The sequence below is a fragment of the Myripristis murdjan genome, chromosome 17 (genome assembly GCF_902150065.1).
Source record: "Myripristis murdjan chromosome 17, fMyrMur1.1, whole genome shotgun sequence".
Classification (NCBI taxonomy): Eukaryota; Metazoa; Chordata; class Actinopteri; order Holocentriformes; family Holocentridae; genus Myripristis; species Myripristis murdjan.
The window spans coordinates 10,881,791-10,907,855 of record NC_043996.1 but is presented as its reverse complement, the minus strand read 5'-3'; the positions used below and the strand labels follow the sequence as shown (position 1 = coordinate 10,907,855).

Genomic DNA, 26,065 nt, shown 5'->3' with positions numbered 1-26,065 from the left:
TTGAACTCATGAAACATTCATTAAGTCAAGTTAATTACTTGCAATAATCTTTTAATGTTTTTTGTTCTATAAAACAAGCAACAAATGACTTGAGGAGTGACTTTACGGACATGAACTGCACTAACCTCCGTCATATAACAAAACGGCGCTAAACAAGAAACAACAGGGTAAAAGTCACTCTTCTAGCCTGTGGTTACTGCTGAACTTTTTGACTGAGACCCTGACAGTAAACAAGCATGCTACAGACAAATGCATTCAGTTAGAAACTTTATTAAACACAAACATGACTACAAGCCACACTTGGTTAGCATAACTAGGCCTGTATGTTCTCTTCCAATGGATTTTTTGTTCTTTAAACATATTTTAAACCACATTTCTATACAAATCAATACAGCATTTTACACTTAAGGTATTTATGTTGGTCAGACGTAATCAAATGGCAAGCTTTACCTCCAAACACAATCAAACACATATATTTCCACAAAAGATTACACACTGTATAAGAAATATAAGTAATAAAACAAAATAACAAAAGGCATCAAAGACAGAAAAATGTGACGATCGGCGTATGGCAATTTCCATAGCAGTTGAGTAAGAACAAACAATATCTATTATAACACATATCCCGAGATCATAGAGGATGAAGTGTGATCTTTCCACACAAGATGCATTACTTTCATAGAAAGAATGGAATTCCTTTGTTAATTAATTATATTTGACTTCACCAAACTTCATGGAGCAGACAAAAGTATCAAGCAAAACACGTCTTAATTACACACACACGCACACACACAAGAACAAAAAAAAGTCTGCCTAACTACAGAACAAATGCCCATGTGTCCAAAACACTTTTCAGTGAAATAATGACTACTGATTACAATTCAGATGAATAAGTAGCTGTCATCATAAATTGTTGTGCTTTTCATTAAATGATTCTGTCAAGTCTCACTTTTCTGCTCATTCCTGGTTAATATACACACTCCTAACTAACATGTGACTATTAAACTTGTGCTACAGGTGTGGCAAATATTATGGAGTGGCACATCTGCCCATCTCTCCTAAAACAAACTGATGAACAGACACCAGTGAAGCACCTCAAAGTGCATTTCCTGTTTGCGTATTTTCTAACAACACCCACTCCTCATCAGGCATGGGATCTCTCTCGCTCTTGCTCTCTCTCTCTCTCTTATTAACAGACACACGCAGAAGGGGCATCTTGTGCTCACAGGTCTTAACTCTACCCTCATGCATGTCCAGATCCTATCCTAAAGACCCTAACCTCTGCCTTCCAATCTAAGAATTTCCAGCCCCTCCTTCCATCAATACATTTCAGAATAACAGATCTGTCTATGGTATTATAAGTTTACACCCGCCAAAGAGGTAAAACGAGAACTCTTCATCTTGCATTAATTGCATACCTCTGTGGTCTACTGCCTCCGAAGAGGCCTATAGTGAAGTGCATGTGGGGGAGAGGTGTGCAGAGGAAAGAGATCTTGCGTCTCTGGGGTGCAGCTGAGACAAAGTGCGGTTGGATAAGGCTTGGCAAAGCAGCTGGGGGAACTTAGACGTAAGTTAAAGTGTGCATGACCCTGTCACCCCGAGAGCAGCACTCAGTGTTAACGATTACGTACACACAAAAACACACATCGTCTCCTAGGCATTCTCAAGAGGAAAATCCTTCTTTTTAAGCTCTTAACTGGTCTGCTTGTTTCCACTGTTCACACGCATGCAGTCTCGTTTACATTTCCACATGCTGCCATGCTTAAAAGCTGCAAGTTCAGGGGGTTTGCTAAGGAATGTCTATGTACCTTACGGGTTGATGAAGATTTTGTTGCAAAACAAGGATTACAGAGAGATGTAAAATGGGAAAATGAATTAAGTATTAAAAAAAGAGATTGTACAAGGCTTAGTGTTGGATGGATGTATCAAGCTATCTTGGAGGCCTAGCAGTTACTCTAACGGCAACCAACAATACAAAATACCTATATGAAACGTTGCCGCACTGCACTGTTGTTAAATTACTTTTAAGACAAGCAGCACAAGATAAATCAATAAGTTAGACCAGTAATATCAATTATAAATAATATCTGCATTGCTAACAAAAACACACTTGATTTGCCAGAGCTTGTAGAACAGAATAAGCTTATATATAAAATAGCAAGCACAAAATACCATGTAGCTGCTTCATTTTGCTTTTAAAATCACCAACTTAACTGTGCACCCTTACATACATACTGAGCTGAACATTGTCTCAGCTATAACCTTGAATATTAACCATACAAATATGACTCATTCATATCTAACTTAATAAGTGGCCATCAGAGACATGCTCATGTCCCCTTTTCTCTCATCATAGCAGCTAACTCATGACCACAGTCAGTCCTGAACATAGGACAATGAATACAACTCTCCAACAGTAGATTAGGCCTTCCTAGGTCTTTGGGCCAGTGGGACTCAAGGCAGGAAACTCACTTTTTTCTGCCTGCGCTTCATAGCTGGGAAATTTTGAGATCTGCCAGCCACTGTCACTGTTTTGCCAGACAGTTACATTTTTAGAACAGAATAAAGCCTCAAAATGACGACTGGTTATCTGCCAAAATGGCTGGTTGTCTAGTAAATCATAAGAGCCACAATAAAAAAAAAAAAAAAAAAGAACAAATATCCAGCATTTGGCTATTGCTCAATGTTAACTTCCTTCCTTGGCTTTAATCAAACACAGTGTCCTTCACTTTGACAGTTTCGTTTATGTGTTTACGGTGTTTGTAAATTGTGAGAACGTTAAGTGCGGCTCCAAATAAGATGCTGCTTCTTCTGCCTTGGGCTAGTGCGTTGTGGCAGACACCCTAAACTCTAGTGCTGAGTGGTAGTGTCTCATAAATCGGGCTTCAGTCTCTTCTCTGATGGTGGATACAGAGCATAGGGCTGGCAAGAAATTAGACATGCTGCCTGCTCAACTGAGAAAAAGACCAAACAAAACAGAAGAAAAAAGCTTCATCCCTGTGTTGGTAATGATCAACTGGACTAGTTGGTGCTGGCTGGGGGCTGGGCAGGATGCCTTCTGTAAACAGCACAAACAGCAGAGATGGTGATTTAGTCTCTCTTCTCTCAGGGACGTGGTTTTCCAACCTCCAGGATTTACTGTTTTAGAGACATTTTTCTCATTTCCAATGGGAGATTTTAGTTTCCTTGTATTTTGTGTGTGTTTATCATTACATCTCTATCGCCGCTATGACAGCAAGCGAGTTCCCAGTGTCACGTTCTCCTATAGTGGTGTGTGTGTATATGTGAATGTGTGTATGTTTAGGCAATAGGTGGGGAGAGCAGAGTTCTAGTCCAAATGTTCGCTGTTGTGTTCAAGTGCATGGTCCTGTGGCATGTTGTATTTTATGCCTAGGTGCATGTGTAGGATCAGAGGAGCTCATCGGGGTCGATGTCAGGTATGGGCTGCCTCCAGTAACAGAAGGAGCTGTACTCTGGCATTGCAAAGGCCTCATTCTGCTCTTTACTCAACAGAGGGAAAACATGCTCCACCAGCTCGCTCAGTCGGCCGTAACTATGGAGAAAGAGAGACGGCGAGAGTCAGAGAGACAGAATCAGAAACAGAGATAATGAGGAGAGACGGAGAGAGCGAGAGAAAATTGGAGTGCACAAACATAAACAAACATGGTTACATAGATCCTCAATCCTGGAACTCATCCATGCGTCACTAGTTTGAGACAGAGCAATGTTCAGAAATTACCAAAAAAGAAACTTCCAGAATAAATCCATGAAACCTATTGATTTATTACCTTTTAACAATACATATGACATTTGGTGGTTATTTTTGTGTGCCTACATTTGAGCCCCCAATTCTGGTGATGTTAAAGGATCAGTTTGCATTTTTCAACAGAGGCCATATTAATAATGCTCATACCCAACATTATAACAACACACACATCACAATCTTGCTGCTTTAGTGATGATAAATCTCTTTGCTGCAGCTTCTTGCAAGCCTTCAACACAATCAGACAACACACTTGCTTTCTGCCATTACAAATGTCTGTGTTTTTGATGTTTCTGAAAATGGGAAACTCACACCACAGTCAAATACGTCCCGAAATTGTCTACCAAGCAGTGGTTGCAAACAGTGCTTTCTACCACGGCATACTTAGCATATAGGATCCACGGTCTGCTGCAGTTAATGCTGCATTCACAGGAACTCAGACTCAATTTCCATCTTGTAAATTTCCAACCCGCGACAAAACTGTGTTCATGGTGTAAATGAATGCTCACAAGAAGAAGCAGCTCTGAATCTTCCTCCACACTGAATACCAAAGACAAGAGCATCTCTTTATCGTAAAGTGACACCAGCCAGACATACCAACCCCTCCTTTAATGGCTTACTTTTCCCAATGAGCTACACAGCACAACTCCTAATGTGGGCTCAATAAATGTACTCACGAGGACTTGTTGCCCTTTGTCTGCTCTTGGATCAGCTCTCCCTTGGGGTTGACTGTGAAGATCCTGCATACCGGGACCCCCACTTCCTTATAGGCAAACACATCCTAGACAGGGAAACACAGGGGTTAAAAGCCATCTGCACAGAGATTATGCCTGATTATGTAATTTTCTGAAAGCTATTACTCATACCTAAGCACATAACTGGCACAAACTGACATAAGGCATTAACAACATTAACCGCAGATTTCCTGTCTCTGTTCCACCTAGTATGCGTAATGGCAATATTTCTAGAGTAAACGTCTTGGTGGCTAAGTGGGAGGCAGTATGTGTGTGTGTGTGTGTGTATGGCAGACGGAGGCTTGACAGAGGTTTGTTGGCTCTCTCTGTGCTTCAACTGGGTGTTGGTGTTTATGCAGCTGAAGATGAGACGCTGTACCCGGCATGAGCTCTCTTCCACAGACCAGGCCACATGGGACCGTACTCCACCAATGACCTCAGTCTGGGTTCAGCCTAATACTGATTTCATATATTTGTGCTTGCTAACTGATAGCAAAGCCAAAAGTGTTGTGTTTGTTGCTCTTACAGTAAGCAGAGACAGGGTCAGGCTCTGTAATACTTAGCTCGCAGGCATGTAAAAATGAGCATTTTAATGTTCAGGAGAACATTTATGGTGTCACGTCTTCACACATCACACAACTTACATTAGTTCTATTCCCAAAGGCTGCATAGAACGGCTGCTTGTTATGCTGGAACAGGTTCTTGATGTCTGTAAGGCATTCAATCTTGAAGACCTCTGGTTTCTTCTCAATGACCTCCCTGAAGCAAACAGACAGTTCGATTAGAGCAATACAACGCATGTGCTTACCATATGACAAGTCTGAGTGAGAGTTATAATGACTTGGCAAAATACAAGCTCATGTTCTCTCAATCTTCTATCAATCAAAATTCCCTCACTGTTAGGTAAAAAAGCCTCAGCATAAAAATTTCTCATCATAAAGAATAAGGGGTTTGAGGGTAAAGAGGATTTTAAAGACATGGAAATGGGCGGATGTTTAATCTAGAAGCTTGCTGACAAAAAGGATTTAAGTTTGTGAAGACAAATTGGGGTGTGTCTGATGGTGAGAATTAAGACTTGGGGGATAAGAAGGACAAAATTTTGAGACACTGAAACCAGGGGAGGCAATCTAACAAGAATAACAGGGATTTGGGATTGTAAGATATTAACAGTGCAGCCCCTGTACCTGTGGAAGGCAGAGAAGAGGCTACTGGGTGACAGCATGAGAGGTCCCCTGGGCAGGATAGTGCCCCCATCGTTGACCCACTGCAGGTAGCCTCTTGTCATGTCTGCCATGCCGATTGCCCGTGCTGAGCAGTATAAGAACTTGTAGCCATTCCTGCAAATGGGAAGAGGAGTGATTACCAGTTCTTCCAATTTAATGCGACATTATGAACATCATTAGTGATGGCTAAGAATAGGACTCTCATTAGACTATATTAGTAGTTTTCTTAATGAATGGGACTCATACTGATTCAATGGAATCACAAGTTCACTGAGGCACAAGAGGCTTATTTACCATCACTGCCTAAGGTTACTACAGCCCATTTAGTACCTCAGCTACTGCATGTGTATTATCTTTTCTGATTAATTGGTGATTAAAGCAAAACAGACAGTACTAGATTTCAATAGCTGATTGAGTGCAACATTCTCAAACTTACATAAAGAGAATGCAATGAGAAAAGTAGATATAGAACCTCCTTGATGTGAAGCAACAGTGCTAAATACTAAATACTGTTAAGTGCTATCTGTGATTAATCAGTGAAAAAAGTACATCTAGCAATATTTTTCTGCACTTACTCAGCTACTGAGTGGTAGAGCTTGGCAATGCCCTGGTGCGTCCAGTCTTTCCCCAACTGTGGCAGGATCTGTCCAAACACATCTGACCTGAAACATAAACAAACCAATGAACAGTAGTGACAGAAATACAGGGAAACCCCCATCTGCCAGGTACACTACTCAGCATCAGGCTCCGCAGACACAGCAGAGCAAGTGAGAAAATCAAAGAAAGGTTGTACAAGCTGCTGAAAAGAGGTCATATAAGGCACCAAACCTGTCTCATCATTTCATCAGAAACGGAAAATGTTATGAACTAATGAGGATCCCTCTCCCATAGGGGAGGGACTCTGCCTCAACCTCAGCTTATGGCTGTGTGTGCTTACAGACTGAAATGTAAATAGGCTCATTATAGCCACCGTGCTCCTCGCCCTGCTTCTCAAAGACAGGCACACGTCACACATACACTAACATACGTAAGCCTAAGGGGTCACACAGATAATAAGCTTCAGTAAATTTGACCCTGTTTGATGTTGGCCATCTATGAGCGTCACAGAGTGGGCGTCAGGAAGACAGCAGGCATTCATTTTGCATTAAAAAAGCTGAAGCTGGCTTTACACTAATTAAAAAAGCTTAACTTATAAATGGAACTAGATCATGAACTTAATTCATTACTGCTACTTTGAGAGGGACTTGGATGTGTCTATGGCCATGAAGTTGCCAAAACATTGCCCAAAAGAGCAAGAAAATGAAACTACCTCTACCAGCTCATACAGGTTATCCTCACTGCTCTTGCTTCATAATCCACCCAGTACACACACTGCAAAAACGCAAAATCTTACCAAGATTATTTGTCTTATTTCAAGTCAAAAATGTCTTATTTCTAGTCAAAATATCTCATTACACTTAAAGTAAGACATAATCACCTCAGAAGTAACTTGTTTTTAGACAATATTCACTTGTTTCAAGTGAAAATTCACTTGAAACAAGTGAAAATTTGCTTGTTTCATTGGCAAAATTTGCCAGTGGAAAAAGTGAAAATTCACTTGAAATAAGTGAAAATTAGCTAGAAACAAGAAACAAATTTTGCCAATGAAACAAGGAAATTTTCACTTGTTTCAAGCAAATTTTCACTTGAAACAAGAGACAATTGTCTCTAAACAAGTTACTTCTGAGGTGATCATGTCTTATTTTAAGTGCAATGAGATATTTTGACTAGTAATAAGACATTTTTGACTTGACATAAGACAAATAATCTTGGTAAGATTTTGAGTTTTTGCAGTGCAAATGGAATATGTAGCATGGGTTATTTCTGAACATTCACCTGCTGATCTCTGTAGCGATCACACTAGTTATCAAACCAAGGAGCTTTATTTCACAGTATGTGAGCAATTAATAGGCCTGAAGGACTAAAATAACATTACAAAGCTGTGCGTGCTGTACTTCCCAGTGCTTGCATTACTCTTTCTGTGGATGGATAATGAAAAAGGATCCTAGCATGGCCATGCTGATCTGCAACCATTCTGCCTCATGTACATTTGAAAGGTTTCATTCCAAAATGAGATATCAACTACTATATATATATATATATATATATATATATATATATATTTTTTTTTTTTTTTTAAATGCCAAGTTTTCTTCAACTAGGTGACTGCCAAGGTAAAAATGAAACTTAAATACTGGCTTTAATTTGTGTCAGTCATCTCTCTTGTTCCCTTAGTGGTTCATGGTGATGTATTCTCACAGTATTTGCACTCTCTAGCTGTCTCTAGCAGCAATTTTCCAGCTGTGAGGACCTGTGCAGAAATATTAAGAAAACTATTCATGACTGAAAACTGGCCCGGAGTGGCTCAGTGGCACGTACTTTGTGATGGTGCCGTCAATATCAGAGATGATGACTTTGTCGTCCCAGTTCCACAGGTAGATGGTGCCCTCACAGCGGCATGTGCCCTGGTATTGGGTGGTGATGCTGAACGTCACATCATTAGGTCCCTCTTTCAGTTTAAGACTGGCCTGTTAAGAGAAGACAAGACTTAAAACAGCTGTATACACATGCTGTGTCATTCTGGCTCTATTCCCACCCAGTATTAAAATGTGTCTTTAGTGTTCCGAACACAAGTGGACAGCTGTCAGTCCGTCTGTACACACCTGGCACTGACATATGTCTCCAAATGTGTCTCGCCTACCCACTTGTGTGAGAGAGAGAGACTTTGCTGGTCCTTCTTCCACACAAAAAATAAAAATAAAATGACATTTATCAGGCAGCAGGTATTTAACAAAAGGAGACATCCTTGTGCACTCCAGCCTCATTTTAAAGTGCTCTCAATTATTGAAGACACATTTCACATCTGTTAAGCTCCACCTGATCACATTCAGGCTCAGATTATTTAATTATTCCAGAGGGTCTTAGAGGGTTCTCTGCTTAGGTGGATAAATAAACCTGCAGTATTTCTGTGGTATAACTATAGTAACTGCAATGCACAACACACGACCACCTATAATATTTCTATCGTATTCCTATAGCAACTCTGTCACGTCTACCATTAGAAAGAGTGCGTTTAATTGCACAAGGGCACAAAATTTAAGAAAGGCTGCTGCCTGTGAATTTTACATGGAAGAAAAAACCCTTGATATTGTCAATACATATTTCAAAGACCTCTAAAATTTCTTGCATCATGTTTTTGGGGGAGCTCATGTCTTACTAAGGGGAGCTCTTATTCATTAACCAGCTGATTTACAGTGGACCTGCACTTCAGTTTGCATTTAATTCATCAGCTGACAGTTCAGCTGCACTGGGCAGAGTCAGGCAGGATATTTTTCTCTATGGGAAAAGTGACGGCCTGGCCAGTGTCAGGGGATTTGGGCTGGACAAGACAGAGGTCATCAAGTTAGTGGGCGGTCCTTTAATGCATCCTGCGACACATGTCTGTTTACACCTCTAATGTGGACACAAACGTCCCAGACCACCTCTGAATGCGTCCTGAGATCAGGATGCATTGAGGACACATTGCTGCTGTTTACACCAGTACTTAAGTGTCATTTCTAATTTGGATTTCTCAAGATGGATGTTAATAAAAGGTAGAAACAAGGCCTCTCTTACTCACACACTCTTCCCCTGTGTGCTTAAGGCCGTGAAACCTTCAAAAGTATAGGTGATATTGTAGAAATATTTGTTTTGTCATTGTGAGATGAAAATGCAAAGGGCATCAGAGCCACCTACAGACTTCTGTGGGAATAAACACTAAGCAATTCTTAGCTTGCCAGCAGAGGGCGATCCAATCTGACAAATAGACCCAGAACCACACAAGATCCCAAAGAGTATTCTTTATTCCTTTATAACATCCATTATGACAGCCAGCCAATGGTCATTTCCCCTGAAGCTTTCAATATTGTAGGACTTATCAGTCCATTTCAATTTGGCCCTCTGGTTCCTGACTCATTATCACTGTAATATTAGCAATAGACTGGTGTAGAAATGGACCAAAGGAACTTTCCAACATATTTGAGGAGTTCTATCCAAAGAGAGATATTCACCATTTGAAAGGTCAATGATATTTTCATTAGAAAATGACTGATACTATCATAAAGTTAAAGTACAACTCATTATGGAGCACTATTGATGTTATTAGCCAGTAGTGTGTTTTGCTTAGAAGAGTGCAATGCTTTACAACATCAACAGATGAAGCAGTGCATCTCCTAAATGAACATGCTGTTTGGAATAATCTTGATTTGCAGTCCTTTAATTTCAAACTAATAATGGGTAAGTGGTCAAATGTTATGCAACTGGATACAGAAGAGTGACTAGGATCACAGTTGTGAGACAGTGCACTTACTATCTGATCCGAGGAGAGCCGTAGTGACTTCCTGTAGGTGTGGCTGGGGTGGGGCTGACCTTCCACTGACTGCAGCCTCTCCTGGCAGGACGCTGCACTCACCTCCTTGGCCTCTTCATCACTGGATGAATCCCCTGCTTTAGGCCTGCAAGGAGACACAGGGCAGCTCTCAGACTATCATGTATGAAAAACAGAATTTCTCCATTATTTTCAAAATTATACTTTTCCAGTCCTTAACTTCTGGAATAGATCTGAAGATTTTCTCAATGTGACCTGCACTGATAACAGGTGAGCAATAAGGCAGTAAACAAGACTTTACTGTGTATGTCAAAGGACAATGTAGCTTTTTCTTCAACATGATCTGTTTGTCAAAGTATTTTTTTTCTTTTGCAATCAAGTATTTCATAATGTATTATCTTCAATACTCTTTTTGCTGTGTTACCTCCTTTTTTTCTTTGCTACTGCAATGGAACACAGGGATTGTTTGCTTCGTTTGATCTAAATAGCCACATCATGCTTAAGTGAACAAGTTGGCAACATTAAATGATAGTCAGTCCATAACATCAGGTTTGTAATTGTATGTATACTGGGACTTTGCAATTTCCCAAATTCCAAAATTATCAAACAGATTTAGTAAAATATAATCTGCCATAATTTTCCAGACTTATAAGAGGTGTGTGGGAACTTGGGAAAATCTGCCCATTCTGCTTTCCATGTAATAAAATACCAAGATATCTACAAGTATCATAGAGCAATGGATTTATGTGGTGGTAGAATTCATTTACAACATATTGAGAGAGTTTAACTTTTCACTGAACTCATCTGACTGTTCTGAGTCTCAATAAACCAAGCCACACCTTTAAAAAGCACAGGAGGACAGAGATGCACTTACGGTAAGGCCAACTTCTCCTGAGATATGGAAGGTCCTCCCTCCTCCAGATGAGACTCCTCCTTGGTTTCCAGCTTCGTTTCAGACTAGAACACGGGACGAAAGAAATGCCTTCAACATCACAAGCCAAGTTCCATAAAGCACACATGAAAAACAAAAAACAAGGCTAAACTCAGGGATGTAATTTCTCCAAGAGTTTTGGACCCACAACTCCCATTATTTTTGCATTCTGTAATGAGGCTTTGTGTTGGTAAGGTTCATACTTTAGTGTTCCTGTTAAGAACTGCTGACTTGCGTACCTGCTTGATTGTACTATCCGCCCTCTTTCGCCAAAACCACCAGCGGCCTGGCTTCTTTGGCATTTTCTCCTTCACCCAGGCCTCTTCTGTAGCCTAGGATTTACAGATACAAAAGGACATAATTAACAATGACCCACATCTACTGACAGTATGTAATGCACAATGTGGTAGAGAAGATGGCAAATACCTTTGGTAAATTCTTCTGAAATGCTTGCAGACTCAGAATCAAGGGTGCAGCTAGTGTCCAGTTATAATATCTAAAGACAAAGACATGCATAAATACTGACAGCATATTTCTGAACATGTTAAAGTAAATTTCACTTAAAAACATAAAAACACTGACTTACCTATTTGCTATCTTTACTACTAGGTTGGGGTTATCTATAATTGCTGGATTTTCAGCAAATTCATGATAGGTGATTATATGCTCCATGAACCTTTCTGCAAACAGAGACAGGAGGAATAAAAACAACATGAACATAAGAGAATGAAAAGTTGGTGAACCGTAACATCTTGTTTAAAGCCAAGGAAGTGGAGCAAAAGACCAACATTTTCTTACTAAGCTGGTAACCTGACACGCTGTACAGAAGTACAGTGAAAGTGCACTTTTTTTATGAGTGTCATTCCAGTGTACCTTTGGATATTTCAGCATTCTCTGTGAGGCCTCCACACAGAGAGAGGGTGACGTCAGGGAGATCACTGGCTGAGTCAGACAGGCACTCTGTGCCACTGTCAGCTGCTGCGCTGCCCACCGACTGAGGAGACTGTGATCCAGAGCGCATCTCTGAGTCCATCCAATGCTTAGTGGCCGCCTCCGACTCACTGGAGCCATACAAAAAAAAAAGCATACAAAGTATATCATTATACTGGTCTTTGCACAAGGATTAGAACTTTATATTTTGAGGGTTCAGTGGAGGGTTCAGTGCAATGAGACATTATTTCTTCAGAATAAACTCCAAGAATAGATCCGATAATGTAAAATTAACCAACTACTGTAACCAGTACTCGAGTTGAGGGGGGATGAGGGTGGACTGCATCCCCCCTGAAATAAAAACAAAATCATCCCCCCTGTAAAACTGCCATCCTCACTTTTCATCAAGTGAAAAAAATTGACCATCCCCCCTGAATTTTTTTTACAACTCAACTACTGACTGTAACTCTCAATACTGTGGAAATCTGACTAATTATTTGTGCCTCCATTGTTGTTAGGTGCTGGTACACTAGATATTGGTCATCCAAAAATACTAATATTGGTATATAGTGCATATGACCATATATTTATTGGGAAGGTTAGGCTCTCTCTCCAACAAATGTTTTTACTATCTAAACATTAACAACTAGAAAAAGGTTAAAAAAGTAATCATCAACATTTCCTGAAACAATAAAAATCATTGAAAATTGCAAGAGAAAAGTATTTCTTTTGTGTTTTTGTAATCATTTGTATAGTCATCTTTTGGAGCACATTTTGCTGTGTTCAGTTTAATACTGTGTGACTCTGGTTTTTAGTTTGTTTCTTTTTTGTTTTGTTTTGTTTTGTTTTTTAAACTTAATTTATGCACCAAGCCCCTTTCATATACTAACCTCTTAGGAAAGTAACGTGCAGCAACATCAGGTTCAAGTACATTCAGGTCATCCAGGTAGATATCCTCAGGACCCTGGTGTTGGCTCCTCTTAGGGACGCCTGCATGCAGCAAGAGAATCATTCAAAAATTTATTACTATAATAACTTATATTTAATATAATCACAAAAGCTAAGCGATAGACTGACACAATGAAACAGTTAGGCACAGGCTGAACCAAATAATTGCACACGTTACCTTTTTTCTTCGAGGGCGATTCGCTCTTGGAGCAGACATCCACGAGGTCCCCAGCCAGCTGAGCAGCAGCAGTGGCAGCAGCAAGGCTGTTGGAAGGGGTGGAGGTTGCCATATTGGATGGCAGCACATCCAGTGGCCCTGACGGGGTTACAGGACTTGCTGAGGCTATGGTGCTGACAGATGTTAGAGGATTCACAGGTGTGACAGCGGTGACAGGGGTGCGTGGCTCAGGCTTGACAATTGTACACATTTGGGTGCCATCTTGCTTGGCAACCACAGCCTCAGTCTCGTTCTCCATGGCCTCTGAACTGAGAATGACACGGAAATGGGTGCTCTCTGATGGGGTGATGGTCACTGTTTTCAGCAGCTCTGGTTTCTCCCTCTTGGTGACCTGGATGAAAAGGGGAAAGAAAAGCACATAAACACGAGAAGTCTCTGATAACCATACATCAAGCAATTATGAATGTGAGAGATGCTTACCCTGGTTGATTCAGGAAACTCCCCCCAGGTCCACTGTATGTGGGACTCAGCTCTGAGCATGCTCTCTGAAGGCTTCACCACCAACTCAGAGTCACTTTTAGGGGAAAAGGCTTGAGACAAGCCATGACTAGAGGGACAGATTAAAACATTGAAAAACAGTTGTATTTAGTTGTGTCTACTCTCACACCCTAGCAAATATATGTTTGTAAATATAAATACTTACCTGTCAGCTGCTGTCCAGTCACTATCAGAAAACGGGTAACTATCTAGGTTGTGTCTACTTGCAGGTAATTTGGGGTTGATGTCTCGCATCATGGTCATTGATGGTGACCTAAAGCCAAGAACAAAGAAATTCATTAACCCATCTTAATTTAAATAAAGCTTGGCTCAACAACAGTGTTAGCCCTGAACCAACCGTGAGGCATGTGCTGTGCCCTCCTCATCAGAACTCATCTCCATCTCGAAGATCTCTTCACTCTGCCCAGCGCCAGACATAGCAGCAGTCGTAGCAGCGGGTGCATTAGCAGCATTAGCATTTCCAGTAGTGGGGGCCATAGGTGGGGTCAACTCCTCTCTGCGAGGGTCTCCTTTGTGCTTCTTCCTCCGTCTCTTCTTCTTCTTTGTGGCAATAGTGCTGGGGGCAGGAGGTTCAGGTGGGTCCTCTGGATCAGCGGGGTCATCCTCCAGGTCCTGTGGTGCCCTGTGCTCCACTTCTGAGATCCAAAACAGGTGACCTTCAGTGGGAATGGGAGATGTGGCCAGGTGGGCTGGAACAATCTGCTAGAAGAGTAAGCATAAATGGAAAGGCTTGAGTATATTAACACACAAATCAAGGCAGTTGTAATGATCCAAAGAGTCAACAAAAGTGTATAGGTGAGGCTTACAATAAAAAGACAATATTTTATATTGTTGAGCTGTTAAAATGACAAGAAGTTTGTATCGATTCTTTTTTTAAAGTGATACGTTACTTGACAAATACACAGCAGCTGCCTTATGGTGAAAGTAACTGTTTGCTTACACAACAGCTGCCAGAAATAATGTGCCACACACCTCCATGTGTACACCTCCACTTGAAGACTGCTGCAGGCTATTAGATCAGCAAAGGCATACCGAAGTATTCTCTCACCCTGAGGCTTTGTATAATAACAGTCCTAAAGCAGTTATGTTTTTTGTATGAAGAAACAAAATTACATCTATTGTTTATTCAAAAACGAGTATGGCATGTTTTACAAGATCTTAGCATTTTCACATTTCTACAAAAAGTTAGAGGGTGAAATCTATATGGCAACAAATTCAGTTAATAACCAATGTGAGTTTTTCAAGGCAGATAAAAAAAAATCCAAGCATTCAGTATTTTGTCCAGGACTTTATTCTTGGTAGGATGGAATAGCCAGTCGAACAGTACTTAGGACTTTAGGTGATACTAATACTCTACACTGAAAACAAAATTAAAGTCTTCTACATGGGTTTGGAGCTTTTGAGTGCTTTATAACCATTTAAGTTTACAAATATTTTCATCTCACTGCATATTTTACAGACGCCTGCACTGAAGCCATTGGTTTAAATGTAACTATCTGCTTTTAATGATAACAAACACAGATTCACTATCTGTAGTGGAGGACATCAGATGTTCACAACACATGGTGAAGCAAGAAACATCTAATTTAAGACTGTGACAGCCTCTGATGTATTCACAACATGAAAGCTTAGAGATTCTGCAGAGATCAGTTTCAAAACACAAACACCAATTTTGGTAATGTCTTTAAACTTAAGTTACCCTGTGTAACTTCAACATATGTTACCCTATGTAGCCACCTAGACAATTTACAGAGTGCAAATAATCTGCTTAAATGTCATGCTATTGATTATTTTGTAGACAGAGTTGCTACATTTTTTTCAGATTGGGGCATCGCTACTTTGGAACACAAATCTTCATGAAATTTGCATGGCTAATTAGATGCTCACATTCTGCTGTTCTGTCTCCTGGACAAAAAAGGCCTCCCCGCTGTCACCAAGCTTCATGTGCAGGTCCACAGGCTCTCCATTCACTTCAATGTCAATCTGAAAGAAAATAGGTAGAAAGTACTTTAAGTCAACAGGAAAACTGACCATACACATGTTAAATGGAAGTACTCCACAGAGATCATTTAGTTGACAGTGAATATCAATTCATGTTTGCTTGACATCAAATCAGCCTATATATACACACCTTGTCACAGACAGGCTACAGGCATGTTATCTTTGTAAACAATTTAAAAACAAAAGAAAAAATTAAGCAAGAAATGCTCGGTAGCAGTGTTTGCCTCCCATTATGCTTCCCACCTTTTGTCAGGCCAGATAGCATGACTGTAGCTACTTCGAGCCCATCACTCTCCTGGGGCCTTACTAAACCTAATTAGTGTATTGGCCCGTTGGGCTTGTGTTTCCTGGAACCTGCCAACAGAACAGGGCCACTTATGTCTGCCAGGCAAACCCCCAGTGGACTTGTGGCCCTTCAGAAACTTGACACCACAAAAGCAAAAACCAGGTCACGTCTGGCAGAGACAAGAGACCAAACAGAGGAATGAGGAGACAGAATTTGACTCACAAGTGCCCTGTCCAGTTTTACAACCTGAAACCAGACCATTAACATTTATGCTCAACCAGTGCTGACTGATTTTTGTTTGTTCTTGTGTTCGGCTAGCTTGCCTCTTTCCTGATGTCCTTTGTTGCCTGTGCGGTTTCTTGGCAGCCACAAGGATTAATTTCACACCCTCGGGGTTGCTAAGGGGGATTTATGTGTGGAGAGTGGCTGAGAGATGGCTGGGAATCTGAATGCCCTATTAATAATGGCCAGAATAAATAACACAGCTCCTCACCCATTTACTCACTCAGTGAAAGCTTACATTTACTGGTGTTGCTGGATCATGGCTCTACCAACATGCTGCAGGATTACCGGAATTATCAATGACAGCTGTTGCCAGAAGATGCTCAAAATCATAGCTTTGTGGAGGCTTATTTCTCACTAACATAACTGGCCAGTCTGAGTTTTGCAGCTCATGTTTAGGTCTGCTCTCCTAACCAGACAAGAAAACATTCACAGATCAAGCTTTTATAAATGACAAAAAGTGTTATTCTTTTACTTTTGTCTTTTTTTCTTAAGACTTGAACAGTACAAACATGTCTGGTTAACTAGTGAGTAGTGCATCGTGACAGATACACCAGCTTAAAAAAAAAAAAAAAAACTAAACTAAACAAACAAGCAAACAAAACAGTATTTGGTTGGTAGCGAGTGTTTAACTCCCCAAAAATTCTACTGTAACTTTAAACATAATTTACTATGAAGACCTACTAATTTAAGCTCTACAATAGACCAAGATTAAGTATGGCAGTGTTCTTTTAACAAGATCACTATTTGGTGGATCACTTAAGCCCATGAAGGACTAGGTTGTCTGTTACCACTCGATCCCATGGCAACTGGGAGCAGTAAGTGGGTGCTGGGAAGGATTACAATAAATATAAATACCTGCAGCTCCCAACAGTTTATGTTTTCATCTTTCACCTGAGAATGTATGCATATTCAGAGACACATACACAACAATTACACAACAGCCCTTCTTGGGGCCCTCTACCTCACATTTCCTCCCCCTCCCACACACACACACATACAAGTGTAACCTGTTGCCATGGGAACCACTCATTCATTCCTTCCTCCAAGCCCATCAATATTCTGAGTAGGTGGCATGGCAGCGTCCACCCCCGCACATCAAACTCCCACTCTGGTACATGAGCCTTCTTCAAATCAGAGCAGAACTTCGGACACAAGCCTATATTTTGTTGCTGCATTGAGTTTAAGATGCAAAAGTCATGGACAACAAGTTCACCTCTAGATTCTTAGGTTGTATACATCCATGACATGTACATCTAAGTGCTCATGTCCATTCACTGCTATTAAACAGCTGATGAAATCAGTTCTGAGAAAATCAGAGACAAGCTGAACTTGCTCTTCACACACATTACCGGTGCAGGGACTGAGGCAAAGGCACTAGAAAAATGCTATTCTCTTGAGAGGGTGCTAAAAATAGCCACACTATTTCTTCACCATGATTAACGAGATCTTATCTGCAGTGAGAATATACAGTAGCTAACTGGTATAGGCGTAGGAGAAAAACACAGCCTCAAGCATATGTTTTCTGCAAACAATCCAGCATCGTACTGTAAATACAAACTCTGCATCCTGCTGCATCCACAAACATCAGAATGGGTCTTCAGACTGGCAAATGGCACAGCTTATTTTCACTGAGGCACATTATTTCCTAATATGGACCTTAACCCACAGACAAGTTAGGCTGGGTCAAATGAATTTGTTTAATTTAAACAGGATATTCTTTTCTTTCCAATTTCTAACGAGCCAAAAGTGAGTGTAGCTTCCTCAGGGAAAAACAAAACTTGTGTATGTAAATATAATTGGGAGTTTTAGCTTGGTATAATATTTCAGTGACTTAAAACAACACAGTTTCCTGGTTATGTTTTAAGTGTTAAATAACCCAAGAAAGTTGACTAAAGAGACATTTTTATTCAGTAGCCACGATTGCAGACTTCAACATGTAATTAAGGTGACAGAAAAACATAACAGAGGAAATCAAAATATTAATTAAAGCACAACTTTTCAAGAACTGGTTATATTTCCTAAAAAAATAAATAAAGAAGAAGAAGAAGAAGAAGAAGCTGTTGGCTTTCAATCCACATTTACATACATGTTGACATTTAGTGAAAAAAACTGAAAATAAATAAAAATTCTTGACCCACCACTTTCTCTTTAGAGCGCAGCACACCCAGCTTGCCAAAGCGCACATGGAACGGCGAGCACTGGTAGGTGCCATCTCTCTGCCGGACCACCACCACATCGATGCAGCCCGATAGCGTGGCCTGGTTGATGCCCTTGTACAGTTCTTTGACGGTTACCAGCACCTGACCTGCCAGCTGGCCCACGTAGTTCATAGTGTCCGCCTAGAGGGAAAACCAAGAAGTGGGCATTAGCCGAGTGACGTGAAGCACAGGGTGAAAACTGAGGGTTTGAAGGAAGAGACAGTTCTACCCCATACGAGTCATGAGAGTCTTCTTTTTCCTTACCCCAGCAAATACGTAGCGATCTCTCAGACTATCCACTGTTGCCTCACTCTTCTAAGTATCGTCCTCGGTACAGTGGGGCTATCTGGGCTGTCCTCTGCTTTTGTCTCCCTGTTTCCCTGCTGGCTGCCTGCCCCATGGTGTCTGCTATCTTCTGACATGCTTGCAGACTGGCAGAGCGCCACTGTCACCCTGTCACTGGCTGCTGTCCCTTCAGAGCAATATCAGAGAGGAGGCTTGATGGCTGTGCTGAGACAACTGAAAGTTCCCACTGGTTGCCCCCATGGAAGCAGCTGACTTCCTGTTTACATTCGGATCCTCTACTAAGTATATCACAAAAGGAACAATAAGAGGAACACAGTTCTGTGGCTACAATTACACAAACTAGGATTGTCTCTGGATAGTCTCTTGAAGCATTTTTTGTGACGAGTGACATCCACCGTTGTGGTGTCTGCAAACGCTCTTACGAGAAATCTGTTCAAGCTATTAAATCTGAGATAACTCTACTGTTGTTCATTCTTGTGGCATCTGAATTTTTTGAACTAGGCTCTTCTAATGTGATCGGTGTAGCATTGGGACAGATAACTTAGCGAACATGGATTTTGATAGCTGGGTCAGGGTCTAGTTTAGTGGGGCTTGTAAACACGTTCCCCCGCTGACTTCACTAGGGTTTATGTAACCTGAAAGGCTCCTATCTCATACTGACCTTTTGTTCAGAGTCTGGCTGGGAGAGTGGTAGGGGGGAGTGGGACGGGTGAAAATAGGGGCAACATTGTGCAAGAGTGGCATCACACAGCAGGGTAAATAGTGACACAATAGGGCTTTTCCAAGGAGTAAACTGATGAAAGGACCGAAGTCAAAACATTAATTTAAAATATCCAGGCTTTTCCAAAATCGTTCTCACCTCTACAGCAGCAACAAACACATACACACAGACAGGAAAACAGGCAAACGGGATGGGAAACCAAACAGAGCCATCACAGTAAGTTTACTGTTCCAGGGGTTGGAGCTAGCTATAGATAATTTGATGTGGGGCCTCCTGTCAACAACAGGAAGCTCCCAACTCTTTCTAAGAACTTCGCCCCACATTTGCACAGAGGGAGTGTGGAAAACACAAGCTACAGCTGAGTAAAGGGCCTGTGTTGACATTCATGACTGTGCTGGAATAAACACATTTTTTTGCATTTCTGCTTTATTTGATAGTGACTCTAGAGAGACAAGAAAGGCAGATGAGAGAGAGGGGATGATATCATTTGTACAATGTTAACATCATCAGAGTCCTATACCAGCTGAGGGTAAAATTAAACTGAAATCTACAGGTAAAGTAAATAGAGGAGTTGCCAAATATTGGGGAAGAGCATTAGACTGAAGTTTGTTTTCCTCTTGCCTGCATGACAGAAATAAGGCAAATGGAATCCAGATTCCAAGCCTCGGGAAATCTCATTGAAAAGCTACGCTATTTGGTATATCTGGCTTCAGCATTGCTTCATTCCAACAACTGATGCCAAGTGAAACTGAAAACCTGAGACTCCAACTGACAGCTTACAACAGGCAGGTAACGGTGGTGTCAATGGAGTCAATACCCTCTAAATATCTTTTAACAACACTCATAAACAGCTGTAACAATCCAGAGTATTGTGATATCATGCTCTCATAACAACTTTGGATGATTTCATAAAATGCACATATTAATCAAATAACTGAAAAACCCAGTTTAAATTTTTTGATCTGGCTTAATGACCTTGAACTCATTTTAATGACAAACTTAACAAAAAAAAAATAACTTAGTAAAAAGTAAAAGGCTACTGGACTTTTAGTACACAAGGTAGGCTTGGCAAGCTAAAGTTACAAGGCATCTCAGCTCACTCTAAGAGCTTAACCCATGACACAATACCATCACTTAAAGCTTTTTAAATTAAGCTCAGTATATATGCAAAATGTGGACCACTAGGCAAATAAAATAAAATAAAATTAATTTAAATTAAATTAAATTAAATTAAATAATGTGACTGGGTAAGTTAAGCTTCACATTTGTAGGAAACTGTGATCATTCAGGTTTTAGAGCAGCTCAGGTGCTCCCAGGGGATCAGTTCAAGACATTTGACCTCTTTTAACCTATTACTACCAACACTTGGTTTGGTTTCTTTCAGGTTTAATTATAGTAGGAGAACACAGTAGTTATTAGACAGATGAGCAGGCAGTAAACATAAGCCTAGTGGGTATAGGACACCTATCTCAGAAGACTTACCAATAGCCTGATTTAAACACCACTGGATTCAAACATGGTATGAAACAACAAATCAAAAAGCTCCAGCAAAGCCACCGGAACTGCAATTTCATAACAATATACCGCTGTCAGGGGTAACTGATTAATTAATCATCTTTATCAAGTCAGTAACAGTTTAATCAAACTGGTAGGTAGGAGAGAATTTCACTTGTGTTCATCTATCATCTAGGCTAAGTGTTGGCCAACCTTGCATGTTTTAAAGTTTAAAGTAAACTTCTGTCTAGCAAACGTTAAAAACACATGGGAGAAGTTTGAAGCACTCCATAGAATCATAAGTTCCATGTTTACTGTAACACCATGACACTGGTGGACTGAAGAAGGCCAAGTACAAAGGACCTATCTCTGCATTGAGAGAGTACTAGGTGTCAGTGTTCAGCTATCTAGATGGCAGCTGCTTGTGGAAAACACTGCACTATCTGTTGTCACTCATCATCTACTTCTCATCCCACTGTCTAAAAATCAGACCATTCAATTCTGAGTTAGAATGAAAGGGAAGATGCAAATGATACAAAAGTTATTTTGTGTTGATTTGATGTTAAAACTGTTGGCCAGCACAATAGCCTACACAACAAATAGGCCAAAGAAAGTACTTTAGGAATATGTATCTTACAGTTAAATATATGAACTATCATTACGATTGCTGGAGATGACAGCAAGCAGGTAGACAATCAGTTCACCTGAATAACCTGCAAATTTAATAGAATAGTCTGGACTGGGTATTTTGGATAGGATGTGTTCATAAGTAAATTTGTCCGGCAATGCAAGCTCCTTCACTTGCTTTTATGTTTTTAGCAATCTCAAATACACACATCTTCATCCCCTTTTCTCTCTCAGTTCAACACTGATCTCACAATCTACCATTTCTTTGAAGTCCAAATGAAGGAAATCCATCATAGTGACGTAAAGCCTGAATCCCTGAAACCGCCTTGAACATACTCATAATACTCAACTAATCCATCTATGATTCACTGTGACCAGGTATCAAGCCAGCCAGCTTGGCTCCTAGAAGCATCCAAAATACCTGCCAAACAAAAAAAAAAAAAAAAAGATCACTAACACTGGAGCAGGCCCTCCAGCATCCATCCAACTAAGACACCTGTCAGCACTGACTCACCAGGGACCAGGAGGATTTCAAAGACGAGACGTCTTCGTGCTCACTGTTGTCTGTGTTGTCCTCTGTATTGCTTCCCAGGGGATCCATGTCCCCCCAGGACCGAAGTCTCTTCATCACTGTTGGCAGAGCACCAGCTCCTATCTGACTCACCTCAGGATACTCCACTGGGAGTAAAGTCTTCCTCTCTCAGACAATGATAATGCCTTCCTGACATCCTGAATCTAATCTCAAATGCTGCCCCCCTAATCGTCTTGGAATAACCCTCCCAGGGGTAGATACCAACACACTGTTACCTGACGCCGGTGGCGATTATGCAACAGTGTCATACATTTTGCCATTTCTCATCTGGATCATTCCCTGCAGGGTGTGATGTGACAAAATGCTCAGTGCTCATCCAGTCAGCTGACGAGACAGCAAGGCTTCAGCCAATGGGGATGGACCTTTAAGGTGGCGGGTGGACGGCTGATAAGGGACAGCTAATTCCTGAGAGGGGCTACATGGTGTTTTTCAGCTGATAAGGGTCCGACCTCAACACTCAAAGGACCAGGCAGCAGTGTGACATTCTTGCTCACTCAGTCACATGTACGGTACATTGGTGATAGCCCTCATTTCTGTCGATGATTAATCAATAGGCACGTTATGCTCATTTGCTGGCACAGCTAACCAATCAGATATTCTGTAGGTTGGACTTCAACATGTTGATGAATTGTTGTTCATTACCCTTGTACCTTTTGTAAGTAAACAAAAACTCTGGGTAAGCTCTATTCCCTCTGTCTATCTATGTACTTAACACTTGCTACACCTCCTGGACATGTGATCATAGCAGTAAACAGGTGAACGTACTGTACGTGCCAAAGTTGTAATCTCTGTGAGGATTAGTCTGCATCAAACACCACTACAACTTGCTCAAGTGCACCCATATGCAAAATTTTGCCATATCTAGATTTGATAGGGATGCAGTAATCAGACTGAAGTCAAAGCAGTGATAAATCCAGACTTGTTTCTGTTTTTGTGATCACAAGGTTCTCTATGGTTTGGCTTCCTGCATCTCCTGCCTGGCTTGGATTGAAAGTGAACGCCTAAGATAAACACAGTGCACGTGGCTCTCCCAAAAAAAAACCTAGCCCTACAGTCCCATCTGCTGAGCAGTTTTTCTAAACGCTGTCAAAGGAAACGCATACTGAGTTGAAGGTTGATGGGCTCATCCTTTTCAGGACAGTGTGCCAGGATCGTGTTGCGTGTTCAGTGATTTGGCAGGTGTTATAGCCAAAACGTCATCACAAAAAAAAAAAAAAACCTAGGATCATGCTTTCCTTTCACAAGTGAACAGGAACTGTGACTCAAAAAAAATTCTAAAATTATATGAGCAAGGCGAAAAACTGAAACAATCAAATCCTTGAGGTACTGGGTGAGAAATATGTCTGTTAGGTCGCTTCCACACAATGTAACACCATGTAAACACTGACCATATTGGGTAAGAAGCAACAATGAAAGGCCCTATCATTAAAAAAATGCAACTTTGTATCATTCAGAGATACAGTTGAAAGACCAAGTATTGTGAATATTATAACCTTATTAACCCTTATTCCATGTTTAAGGTCAACATATAGAAAAATAATCCAGAGAACATTATTTGCTTTGACTTAATGACAAGACAATGAGCCTCCGTGACAGGATTGGCAAACTACACTACACAAGGGTCATGTTACACTCTTAATGTATTAGGTTACACCAAACCTCACCCACAACATCCTTCTTGATAGATGTTTACAATTACCCAGTGCACATGTTGACATCTCAGACGGATGACAAGTGTAAGAGAAGCACAAAATACTGCCTTTACAAGAGCAATACGCTTCAAGAGTCAAGGAAATTTCACAGACTGACTAGTCAACATTGCAAGTCATTGGTCTGAATCTTTCAGCCAAGAGGAAAAGTCCCTGGGTGCTCTGAATTTTGGACTACACTCACTTGTAAAAGTCTAGGCCTAACACTAATTTAGGTATGTAAGAGTAGGTCTACGCCCTGTACAATTAAAGAAGCCTCAAGTACTGTTTACTATTTAGTTTTTCAGTGTACAATAAATCCACCATTAAACAAACCCAGTAGGTAGTGAGACAGCCTCATTCAGTACACAAGAGGAAACTCCTGTGAACTAATATTTGAGGATAGAGACCTACAGTCTTTCGGAATGAAATTTGGGTCAAACTCGCTGTGTAAACAACAAAGCACAGCGCTGAGCTCATGATCAAGTCAAACAGCTTGCTTGTAGACGATTTAGGTGAGTGTAAACTCAAATGTAATATTTACCAATTTTCTGTTCTGTTCTGTAATCTAACACTGAAATGCCTACCCAACATCTTCACAAGTCCAGATGAAGCTAGGTTACATCTTTCTTGTAAACTGCTGCTGAAGTTGTTTTATTTAACATTTGTTGGGTAACATCACTGACATAACGTTACCACAGCCCACGGGCAGGTGGTTGGTGAGTTGGCATGGCTGTGGAAATTACCACAAGCTAACATACGCTAACCATCAACACGCATATCTATACATGGACAAACACAAAATTTAGCCTACCTTAACAACTGGAAGTCTTTATCACACAGACTGAGGAGAAAATCATAGTTTCACCATATATAAGCAGTCTGGATGAAAGGTTTAGGGACATAAATAAAGAGGAAATAATAATAATAATAATAAAAACGCCAATTATGAGATATATGGATGTAGGAGCCTTGTCAGCAGTACAAATCGAGGCCACAGGCACTAGAGCAGGAGAGCCTCATAGATGAGCCACTGTGGCTAAATGAATGGAGTCGGCGCTCGGCTAACGTTGGTAGCTGTTTGCCCACCGGTTAACTAACGTTATTCGTTAACCCTCGGCTAACGGTGGGTTTACTATAACGGCAAACGCCACTTTGATAACTAGCGAAGAGTCAGCTGTCAGCCGCTCGGTTACAGTGACATTTGTACTATTTCGAGGGATAGATAATGATGGTAACGCGGTCTGCCTCTTGAGTTGAATTCATTCATCCTCAGAAATGCTAGCCAGCTGACTGGCTAGCTAACGTTGGCTAGCGGGAGCAGCAGAAAAATACACTGTCAATGGCAGCGGCACACGGCTGTTAAACGCAGTGAATCATAACATTAACCATTTACCTTTCGGTGACTTCAACGGGATGCTGGCCGAAGAAGGACTCCGCGTGTCTTCAGTATGTCCCCATATTTTTTTTTTCTGTTTCGCTCAGAAACTCTTTCAAAAAAAAAAAAAATCTCCTGACGTGTCTGAGGCTGGACCACCGAGGCTAGTGTGACTGGTGTTGCTGGGAATGGCAAGCTGCGGCTGAGGGAGCAGGGAGCCGCGCAGTGGCAGCAAACACTCACAACTGCTACGGTGACAATATGTCTGAGCTCCTTAACTTTTTCTTATGTTGAAGACAGGCCCCGTGCGATTTAACAGTATTTGTTTATGAGTATTGTGAGAGGAACATAATTACATCGTGGTGATAAATAAGAAGGCCCTGTGGGTGAAACTGAATTACCCCACTCTCTACACTGATCCTCCTCAAAGATCCTTTACAGCCTACATATGCAGGCAGTCAGTATCTGAAGCTGCAATTTGATTTTTTTAAAAAAATTATTATTGTAATAGGCTACCATTAATCCCATATGCCACATGATCTTAAATAAATAAAGCTTTATTTACTTATCTCTCTGCAAACCAAATGATTTGACTTTTTGCAGGGCCTTTTCTCAGCTGGCCCGGCTGTGGCAAATAATGCAAAAAAGGGGATTTCTCTAAAGCATGTGCACCTTTATTAAATCATAAGTTGTCATAAGTTATACACACTTATTTTACTCAGTCTCGAACCAAATGTTGGAGAGTAGAACTGGTTAGCTTGTGTGGTTTCACTTTATTGTACACAAGACACAACTTTCTCTGACTGCAAACACTTTCTT

The 26,065-nt window shown here is 40.9% G+C and overlaps 1 protein-coding gene across 4 annotated transcripts; it reads right to left on the bottom strand.

Annotated features, from left to right (window-relative positions):
* Positions 1 to 26: 26 nt before the first annotated feature.
* Positions 27 to 25,521, bottom strand: lpin2 (lipin 2). Of its 4 annotated transcripts, none has more exons than XM_030074310.1 (20): positions 25,265 to 25,521; positions 18,381 to 18,581; positions 15,558 to 15,653; positions 14,008 to 14,372; positions 13,816 to 13,923; positions 13,593 to 13,719; positions 13,113 to 13,503; positions 12,877 to 12,976; positions 11,930 to 12,117; positions 11,643 to 11,736; positions 11,483 to 11,552; positions 11,296 to 11,388; positions 11,000 to 11,082; positions 10,108 to 10,252; positions 8,139 to 8,287; positions 6,296 to 6,382; positions 5,682 to 5,834; positions 5,142 to 5,256; positions 4,441 to 4,544; positions 27 to 3,553 (listed from the first exon to the last, which is right to left on the bottom strand). In XM_030074310.1, exons 2-20 carry the CDS (start codon positions 18,570 to 18,572, stop codon positions 3,409 to 3,411), a joined length of 2,805 nt encoding a protein of 934 aa, XP_029930170.1. In that variant the 5' UTR covers positions 18,573 to 18,581; positions 25,265 to 25,521; the 3' UTR covers positions 27 to 3,408. The 4 variants fall into 4 exon arrangements, with proteins under 4 accessions (XP_029930170.1, XP_029930171.1, XP_029930168.1 ...); XM_030074311.1 differs by lacking the exon at positions 25,265 to 25,521 and adding an exon at positions 24,683 to 24,846; XM_030074308.1 differs by lacking the exon at positions 25,265 to 25,521 and adding an exon at positions 22,103 to 22,411.
* Between the last annotated feature and the right edge of the window lie 544 nt (positions 25,522 to 26,065).